The sequence below is a fragment of the Sciurus vulgaris genome (assembly GCF_902686455.1).
Source record: "Sciurus vulgaris genome assembly, chromosome: 17".
NCBI lineage: Eukaryota > Metazoa > Chordata > Mammalia > Rodentia > Sciuridae > Sciurus > Sciurus vulgaris.
In genome coordinates, this window is record NC_136478.1 from 50,457,534 (window position 1) to 50,467,103 (window position 9,570).

Sequence of the window (9,570 nt, forward strand, 5' to 3'; positions counted from 1 at the left end):
GCACATAGCCAGCTGGAGACACCTGCACAGGACCACAAAGTCACAGGCTCGGCGGCTACACAGAATGGTCCAGAAGCTCACATAAAACACACACACATGCGCCGAGAAGCACCCACGCAGCTACAGGATCACCAAACGTCACACACTCACTGCTATTCGCCCATTCAGGTGCGTACTCACACACAGGAGCACAGAATCATTGACAATCTACAATTTGTCATCCTTCCACAATTCCAGGCACATGCTGAGCCACACCGTCCCGTTTAGACACATCCTGCACGTCCTCCAGTAGCCTTTGTCCGCACACAGACACAGAATCCTGTGCAACCTCACACACAGGCCCAACGCCGGATTCCCACCCTACCCTACTACACTCAAAATCACGCCCACGAACACACACTACATCGCCCGCGCCCATCGCCACATCGGAACCTCGAGGTTGCTCCCGCACTGCGCCCCTTCCCCTGCCTCTTCTTCCACTTGGTCCCCGAGCCAGGCGGCTGCCTGAAGGGGCGGGGCCGTCCTTTCCGTTATAAAGCTCCAGAGCTAGCAGCCGCGACTCCCGAGATCCTGGAAAGGCCATGGTCTCTCTGCGGATGTCCCGGGTTCCGTCCCAAACGGTGATCCTGGCGCTCTTTTTCCTTCCCCAGGTCAGAACACAGCGGGGATGTAATGGAAAGGGATAAATGGGGCTAGGGGTGCGACCCGGTGGTCTTGGGAGGGGATGCGGGGCCGACAGACACCTGGGTCCCCGCGGTCCCCTCACCCTGTGCCCCCTTCCACCCCTTCGACCTCAGGCACGGCCAGCCGGTGTCTTCGAGCTGCAGATCCACTCCTTTGGACCGGGACCAGGCCCAGGGACCCCGCGATCACCCTGCAGCGCCCGGGGGTCCTGCCGCCTCTTTTTCAGGGTCTGCCTAAAGCCGGGGATCTCTGAGGAGGCCGCCGAGGCCCCCTGCGCCCTGGGCGCGGCGCTCAGTGCGCGCGGACCGGTCTACACGGAGCCTCCCGGAGTGCCCGCGACTGACTTGCCGCTGCCGGAGGGCCTCTTGCGCGTGCCCTTCCGAGATGCCTGGCCGGTGAGCCCCTGCCCCAGGGTACTGCCCGTGCTGGGGCTGATCATGCTACCCAAACCTCGACCCCTTTCTTTGGTCCAAATTTCAAAATTCTAACCGTGTCGCCAGAGTGGCACATTTCCAGAGAAGTAACTCTACCATCATTCTGGGAACCTACGTTTTCAGACTTCTCAACCCTACTCACTGGGCACCCTAAATATTCTGATTCCAACTTGCCCTCTGGGGGGTTCCAAATGTTCTGACCCCAGCTTTATAGGCTGGGGACCCCAAATCCCCAGAACCCCAAACCCACTCTCTGAAAGTCCTAAATTCATAGAGCCCTACCTTTGTGTCTTGGAGATGCTTAAAAATTGGGATCCTCATCTTTATCTCCAAATCTCCTTGCGCTTAGGGACTGTTTCCATGCACTGTCTTGGAGACACCTCTTCTCCAGGATTTAAATTCTAGACCACTGGGTAAATGACTTTCCCTTTTCCAGTCTGATTTCTCAACTGTAAAGTGGGATCATGCTGGTACTTCAGTGAAACCCTTTGCAGACTCAACTAGGTCTCTTGAATTAAGTGCTTGCCATACAACACTCAGCAGAGAGTGCCCACAATATCGTTCCGGCTCTGCAGTTCCCTCTGGGAATTGTCCTGGAACTTGGCCACCACTTTTCATGCCTGGACTCTGGCCTTCTCTGAGTGCCTGCCCTGACCATGTAGTCCATTCTGTCTTCCTCCCCTTCTGCCACCAACAGGGCACCTTCTCCCTCATCATTGAAACCTGGAGAGAGGAGCTGGGCGAGCGGATTGGAAGTGAGTGTTGGGCCTTGGGGCTGTGGTCGGGGGTACGGGTCTGGATGTGGGATCCAGGAGAGTGACACGAGGTGGTCTGTAAGGGGAGAGTTCCTGAGACCGCTGGACCCATGCTCCTGTGTGGTAACAGCTCCAGGGCTCTGGGCATCTCAGGTATAGGAATGTCCTGGTGATGGATGTGGAACCCATGATCTTGGCACAAGTTGGGCATCCTTAATCCAAAAATGGGAAATCTTAAATGCTCCAAAATCCAAAAGTTTTTTTTTTTTTTTTTTCCAGTGCTGGGCATGGAAGCCAGTTTCCCACATGCCAGGCAAACACTCTTGCACTGTGCTACCCCCAGCCCCCAAAATGAAACCTTTTTGAGAGCTGACATGATGTCGTGGGTGTAAAATTCCACATCTGACGTCATGTGGCTCATTGTAGGCAAAATGCAGGTGCACTGCTGGCCCATGGTGCATGCCTGTGATCCCAGCAGCTCTGGAGGCTTAGGCAGGAGGATTGCAGGTTCAAGGGAAGCCTCAGCAACTTAATGAGGCCCTAAGCAATTTAGCGAGAATGTGTCTCAAAATAAAAAATATATATATAGATAAAGGGCTGGGGATATTTCACTCAGTGGCCCCTGAGTGAAATCCCCAGTACCACCCCCAAAAGCAGGTGCACTAAAAATATCAAATATCATATTATCATATTACTTTCAGGCTATGTGTATAAGATATGAAATATAACATATTCCATATTTAGATTTGGTTCTCATACCCAAAATATCTCATTATGTAGATGCAAATATTTCAAAATCCAACACATTTATGTCTCAGGGTGCCCCTCCCTTGCTCCTGTGGCATTGGTGATCAAACTGCACCTCATGTGTGCTAAGCAAATGCTCTTATCACTGAGCTGTGTCTCTAGCCCCCCCCCCCTTTTTTTTCCTTGAGATGCATTTCACCATGTTGCCCAGGTTGGTCTCAAAACTCCTGGGCTCAAGTGAGCCTTCTGTCTCAGCCTCCCCAGAGCTGGAACCACATGCCATTGCACCCAGCTCTGAAAATTTTGGACAAGCATCCTGCATCAGTATCTGGCAAATTGGAGGAAGCTCTCTTGGAATTGAAGCCACCAGAGCAGGATCTAGCATTTCACGGTCTTGCTGTGTCATGACCGGATTTCAAGAACCCAGGATGCAAAACGAGTTAGTTCTGGTTCCTTTATGAGCAACTCCATCACCTGTCAACATAATGGTCCTGGGGAACCCTATGGGATGTGGCGGCTTCCCCAGGGGAATACTGAGCAAAGGTTTCAGGATGTGGTCTTATTCTGTTTGGAAACTTGCTATGAAGACCCACAGTGGAGTTCTGTCACCATTTCGGTGTGGAAAATTTCTGGGACACAATATTAGAATGTGACACCCTTGCTCTGGGGAAGCTGTCACTTTCCCAGCATCCTAAGGTCTCAGGCAATATGAAATTTATGGTTTGGCAACTGGAGTGTCTGTCACTATTTTAACATCTGGGATGGGATGTTATGTTCTCACTTTAGGAGACCCGTTATTTTCCTTTGTCCACAAAAAGATATCAAATGTCACGTGGTGTTAGAGGTCTCATCACTACTTTAAGTATGGTGAGTCTGGCCGGGTCGGTCGCGCCCACTCCGGCACCCCCGCTTTTCCCGCAGGACCAGTCTGGAGCCTGCTGGCGCGAGTGGCCGGCCGGCGGCGCCTGGCGGCTGGAGGCCCGTGGGCCCGGGACGTGCAGCGCGCAGGCGCCTGGGAGCTGCGCTTCTCCTACCGCGCGCGCTGCGAGCCGCCCGCCGTCGGAGCCGCATGCGCGCGTCTGTGCCGCTCGCGCGGCGCCCCCTCGCGGTGCGGCCCGGGACTGCGCCCCTGCGAGCCGTTCGAGGACGAGTGCGAAGCCCCCAGTGAGTCCTCGGTTCAGCCCTAGTCCGTGCGCGCCTCGCCCAGGAACGCCGACTCCCCCTTGCTTCACTCGCGGGTTCCAAAATCCTTCCTCAACCCAGCTACTTCCTTCAGGGAGCTGGGGACCCTCGGTCCCTTGCTAGCTCCATTCATGGTCTAGCAGCCTGCGTTTTGAACCTCACTCCTCACCTCACTTCCTAGCCGTGCAGCTCACCCCCTCTCTGGGCCTCAGTTTCCCTGTCTGTAAACTGGGAGGGAGGTCACAATACCATCTATCCCAGAGGGCTGTCATGAGATAGGTTAGTGCACGGAAAGCACTCAACCTCTCTGCTTCAGATCCTTGCCCTTGACTTTCTCCAACGTCGATATCCCTCTTCTCTCTGCCTCTCCACCCCCCTCCCCGCCCCACAGCAGCGTGTCGAGCCGGCTGCAACCCAGAGCATGGCTTCTGTGAGCAGCCAGATGAATGCCGATGCCTGGAGGGCTGGACTGGGCCCCTCTGCACAGTCCCTGTCTCAACCAGCAGCTGCCTTAGCCCTAGGGGCCCCTCATCTGCCACCGCTGGATGTCTTGTGACTGGGCCTGGGCCCGGGCCCTGTGACGGGAACCCGTGTGCCAATGGAGGCAGCTGTAGTGTCAGTATCCCCTCTCCCACCTCACCCTGATTAGAACTTCACCCTGGGAGTTCCTGAGACCTCCCTCTCTGGGGCTTCATGAGACACCAACCTGGGTTGGAGATCTAGAAGTAGCCATCACGGAGGGCTTCCTGGAGGCATCCAGCCTGCATTGGGGCCTTGAAGTAGCATTAGGTGATGGAGATGGGACTGAGTAGCAAAGATTGAGTGGATGGTACCAGAAGGTGGGATGGGAACCAGGAGTGGGTGGGGCAATGGGAGTGGAGGATCTGGGATCCTGGGAGAAGGAGGTAAAGATAGCAGAAGCTTCCGGGACTAGGGCTTGAGAAGCATGGTTTGGCTGAGGAGTGGCCAGGTGAGTGGCATGGAGGGGGCAAAGGCACAGAAGTGGGAATGAGCTTGGTGTCTATGCTGGGACAAAGGAGAGCCACTGCTACCCTGGTAGAGTGAGAGGCACTCAGTTCAAGTTAGGATCACCTGGGAAGAGATCAAGTGAAGCCTTCATGGAGGAGGTGGGCGTAGAGCTGGGACCTCAAAGTAGGATTTGTGTATGTGGATGGATTTGGGGCGGGCAGAGCAGACAGGCGGCACTTGGTGGGCAAAGGGGTAGGATCGGGCGCTCAGGGTCTCCAGAGCCCCCTCCCTGTGGGCCGCAGTGTAGATGGAGTGGACAAGGGGCTGTCTGGAGAAGACTCCCAGGCGAGGTTCCTGAATACTGGGACTTGGGGCAGGACAAAGAGCAGCCCCAGTAGTTAAGTCTGAGGAGTGGGTGGGGTTTTGCTCTGGGGAGCCTCCTGCACAAAGCCCTCTTGCCCCTGCCAGGAGACACCCGGGTCCTTCGAGTGTGCCTGCCCCCGTGGGTTCTACGGGTTGCGGTGTGAGGTGAGCGGGGTGACTTGTGCGGATGGACCCTGCTTCAATGGTGGCTTGTGTGTTGGGGGTGCAGACCCCGACTCTGCCTACGTCTGCCACTGCCCACCTGGCTTCCAAGGTTCCAACTGTGAGAAGAGGGTGGACCGGTGCAGCCTGCAGCCATGCCAAAACGGTAAGGCGGGGGAGGGGGGTCTCTACATGGCTCAGACGGTCCTGGCTGAGAATCCTGGCTTTCTATTCTGTAGCCCCAGTGTTCTGCCCAGCCAGTGTTCTGTAAAATGGGCAAGGAGGTCGACCCTATCTCATAAATATGTATGACTGTCTGTATGTCTGTCAGGCCTCCATCTAGGCACTGCAGATTGCATCAGGGAAACAGGAGAAAATCCTTGCCCTCTTGGAGCTGATGTGGCAGGAATGTGCCTGCCGTGCTGCAAATCAGCAGGGAAGACAGTGGGGTTGGAACAGAGAGCCAGAGGAGAGGGTGAGAGGCTGAGGTCAGGCAGGTGATGGGAGCAGATCCCGTGGGACCTCCTGGGCAGCCAGAAAGGAGGACTCTTGCTTTTATGCTGAGATGGAGCCACAGGACAGTTCTGAAAGGAGAACCACCTGATCTGATATAGGTGTTAAAAGATTAAATGAGATCGTAAATGTAAAGTGCTTGACATGAATTGTGCCTGGCACCCTCTTAAAAGTGAATAGAATGATTCTTTCCAAAATACTGTGTGTGCACTGTGGCCACAGCAGTGGCCAGGCCATCTCTTGAGCCCTCCCCTCCGAGGGTACCAGGGGCTGCCTCAGCCCCTGATCCTCTGCCCATCCTCAGAGATAGCCCAGAGAGGTCAAGGCTATGGTGCTCTCTCAGGGCACGTGACCAGGGCTAGGCTAGAAGAAGAGTTGGGGAGGGCTCCCTGGAGGAAGGTCTCTGAGCACAGACCTGAAGGTTGAACTCAGGAAGAGAAAAAGTAAAAAAACGGGAGGAAAGGAAAAGAAGAGGCGCAGTCCAGGTAGCAGAAGGCAGTGCAAAGGCCAGGTGGTTCAAAGGCTAGTTCTGAGACCTGTTAACTAAGTACGTGTCAAGGTGAGAAAGAGCCTGAGGGTCAAAGAAGTGATGCTGCGTTATTCCAAGACGTAGAAAAAGCAGCGACCTTGGTTTCCAGGCAAACCAAGGGGCTGGCCTTTGAGTTAGAAAACGGGGCACCCAGCGTGGCCACCACGGAGCTGAGAAACTGGCACGGGAGGGCTGCGGGCTCCAGCCAGGGCTGCGCTGCTGACGCCCCCTTCCCCGCAGGCGGGCTCTGCCTGGACCTGGGCCACTCCCTGCGCTGCCGCTGCCGCGCGGGCTTTGCGGGTCCCCGCTGTGAGCATGACCTGGACGACTGCGCCGGCCGCGCCTGCGCCAACGGCGGCACGTGCGTGGAGGGTGGCGGCGCGCGCCGCTGCTCCTGCGCGCTGGGCTTCGGCGGCCGCGACTGCCGCGAGCGCGCGGACCCCTGCGCCGCGCGCCCCTGCGCTCACGGTGGTCGCTGCTACGCCCACTTCTCCGGCCTCGTCTGCGCCTGCGCGCCCGGCTACATGGGCGCGCGCTGCGAGTTCCCGGTTCACCCTGAAGGCGCGGAGGACGGCGTAAGCGCAGCCCGACCCAGCCTGAGGCCATCGGACCCGCAGCGCTTCCTTCTGCCGCCAGCTTTGGGGCTGCTGCTGGCCGCGGGCTTGGCTGGCGCTGCACTCTTGCTGGTCCACGTGCGCCGCCGTGGCCCGGGTCGGGAGACTGGGTCTCGCCTGCTGGCGGGATCCCCGGAGCCGTCGGTCCACACGCTCCCCGATGCACTTAACAACTCGAGGACGCACGAGGGCTCCGGGGATGGCCCCAGGTGAGGGCCGCTGAGGGATGCTTGGTCGCTGTTGGTGGCCTGCATCCATCTCTTTCGTGCGAGCGGGCGCTGTCTTTGGTGCATCTTCCTGATTGGTCCGAACCCCTCTAGCCCTCTTCGGATTGGGTAGTTCCCGAATTCCCCTAGTTGACCGTGGGTTCCTTTTCTCGACGGGTGGGGCAAACACGATCTGAGAATTTAGAGGGATTCGGTCTTTCCTCTTTCCTCCTCCCGCAGTTCGTCAGTAGATTGGAATCACCCCGAAGATGGAGACTCTCGCTCGATTTATGTCATTTCTGCTCCTTCAGTCTATGCTCGGGAGGTAGCTATGCCCTTTGTCCCCACAGTTCACACCCTGGGCACACTAGTAAAGGCAACCCTGATTTTTCTGTAGTTCTCGTTGATTCTGTATTGAAACAAGGAGGACAGAGTCTCCGCAAGGTCCTTAAGCCCACTGTTCAGTTCTGACTTAATTCTATCTTGCATTCCTCTATCGGTCGTTTGGGCACCTTGCCACCTTCTCCATGGAAGGCCCATGGGCCCAAGAGGTCACGGTGGAGACCCTCAGCCAGAGCTGCTTCTGGGGAGGGAGCCGGGTGGCGGAGGGGCGGCCCTTCTAATGATTCTTACTCTTTTCCTTTTCTAGGCCTGAACTGCCCATCAGCACCTGGAGACAGAGCCTGGATGTACTTTGCTTGCTAGCGTCCAGTCTCTGCCCCAGATACTTTGGAGTGCATGCTGGCAGGGGTGGCTGGGAGAACTTTACTGTTGGCAGTTGTACATAATGGTTATTTATATCCTATTTTTTCTTTCCCCATCTCTCCAGAGACATCTATAAAGGCTCTTATTTTGATCAGATATCTCAGGCTGAGTGCTTTATAGTTGGTGTTAGGAATGAGGAGAGATTTGACTCCTGAGGAGAATGAGATTTTTTGGGGGGCGGGTACCAGGCATTGAATCCAGGGGCCCTCTACCACTGAGCCACATTCCCAGCTCTTTTTTATACTTTATTTAGAGACAGGGTCTTGCTGAGTTGCTTAGTGCCTCGCTAAGTTACTGAGGCTGGCTTTGAACTCGGGATCCTCCTGCCTTAGCCTCCTGAGCCACTGGAATTACAGGCATGCACCACCATGGATGATACTAATGGGATTATGTTGTAGAAATCAGAAACCACCCAAATTGATTTAAATTTTAAAATAACATTCTGTTAAAACACAAAATTACAACAAATCTGATTTTGTAGATCCTAACTAGCTTTATTTGTGACTGAATATGGCAGCAGTCTTTATGAAACATGGTCCAGAAAACTCCCTTCCACCCCATAGGCAGGTTAAAATTTATCCTAAGAAGAGGAAGTGACAGGACTGGGGCTGGGGCTCAGTGACAGAGTTCAGGGTTCGATCCTCAGCACCACATAAAAATATATTGTGTCCATCTACAACTAAAAAAAAATTTTTTTAAAAAGGAAGTGATACAGAAACAGGAAGTGAGGTAGAGACACTCATGTTTACAGCTAGGTGTCTGTCTTATTTGAACATTTGAATAGTTGGCTACTTGTGATTGGCTAAGACTCAACTACTTTGCACATCAAGTTAAATTATAGTTCACTATGTAGGGATGCTACTTTTGGCCAAATAATTCAAAGTAACAGTTCATAAGAAATAATCCTGTGGCAGCTTCAAGTAGGGCTAGACTCCAGCCCAGTGTCTTTTTCCAGTTGGCCCTTTGTGTGTGTGCGTGTGAGGGAGAGAGAGAGAGATAGAGATATACTGGAGATTGAACACAGGGTTGCTTTACCACTGAGCTACATCCCCAGTCCTTTTTATTTATTAATGTTTTTTGAATTTTGGGACAGAGTTGCTAAGTTGCTGAGGCTCCCTCACACCTGTGATCCTGCTGCCTTGGCCTCCCAGATTCGCTGGGGTTACAAATGTGGGCCATCATGCCCTGCTCCAATAGGCTCTCTTACCCCTGAATTGCCTTCATAGGTTGACAGACCTTCATTGATCCTGGCTGGTCACAAGGCCACCACTGAACTAGTTGCCAAGCAGCCTGGTTTACTCTCACTGGTCAGGCTTGTTGTCTCCCTGCTGTGTGCAAGGCTGGCCTGCCCAAATCACGTGCGGTATGTGGGAGAGGGTCCCACCTCAAGTTAGGGTTCTTTGCTAGAAATGAGTCCTGTGCCAGGCAGGCACCCCACAGAGCTGCCTTGTAAGAAAAGCTAAAGACGTTCTTCAGGCTGGAGGCACGTGAGAGAGGAGCTAAGTCCACACCAGGCAGCAGAGCACTGGGAAAGGCGGTAGCGGAACCACAGGGGTCTGCACCTGTTTCTTCTCCTTTCTTCTGTTAACTGGTTTAAAAAGCAGTTGTGTAAACTGAATTCTCTGGACTTCATATCAGTCAGCATGG

At 54.5% G+C, this 9,570-nt stretch overlaps 1 protein-coding gene across 3 annotated transcripts; it reads left to right on the forward strand.

The window, feature by feature from the left end:
• The first annotated feature begins 568 nt into the window (after nt 1–568).
• On the forward strand, nt 569–8,021 carry DLL3 (delta like canonical Notch ligand 3). 3 transcript variants are annotated; one of them, XM_079117241.1, is made up of 9 exons: nt 569–650; nt 798–1,079; nt 1,816–1,873; nt 3,542–3,784; nt 4,194–4,417; nt 5,240–5,462; nt 6,579–7,161; nt 7,399–7,483; nt 7,808–8,021. In XM_079117241.1, the coding sequence occupies exons 1-9, from the start codon at nt 582–584 to the stop codon at nt 7,811–7,813; spliced, it is 1,773 nt and encodes a 590-aa protein (XP_078973367.1). In that variant the 5' UTR covers nt 569–581; the 3' UTR covers nt 7,814–8,021. The 3 variants fall into 3 exon arrangements, with proteins under 3 accessions (XP_078973367.1, XP_078973368.1, XP_078973366.1); XM_079117242.1 differs by lacking the exon at nt 798–1,079 and having other exon boundaries at nt 579–650; XM_079117240.1 differs by lacking the exon at nt 569–650 and having other exon boundaries at nt 682–1,079.
• The last annotated feature ends 1,549 nt before the right edge of the window (nt 8,022–9,570 follow it).

What these genes read in the sequence shown, in the direction of transcription:
- DLL3 (XM_079117240.1), top strand. Translation starts at nt 687, where the DNA reads ATGGGGCTAGGGGTGCGACCCGGTGGTCTTGGGAGGGGATGCGGGGCC. An exon ending in CCAATGGAGGCAGCTGTAGT is followed by an intron (nt 4,418 to 5,239) that starts GTCAGTATCCCC and finishes TGCCCCTGCCAG; the next exon opens with GAGACACCCGGGTCCTTCGA. An exon ending in GGCTCCGGGGATGGCCCCAG is followed by an intron (nt 7,162 to 7,398) that starts GTGAGGGCCGCT and finishes CTCCTCCCGCAG; the next exon opens with TTCGTCAGTAGATTGGAATC.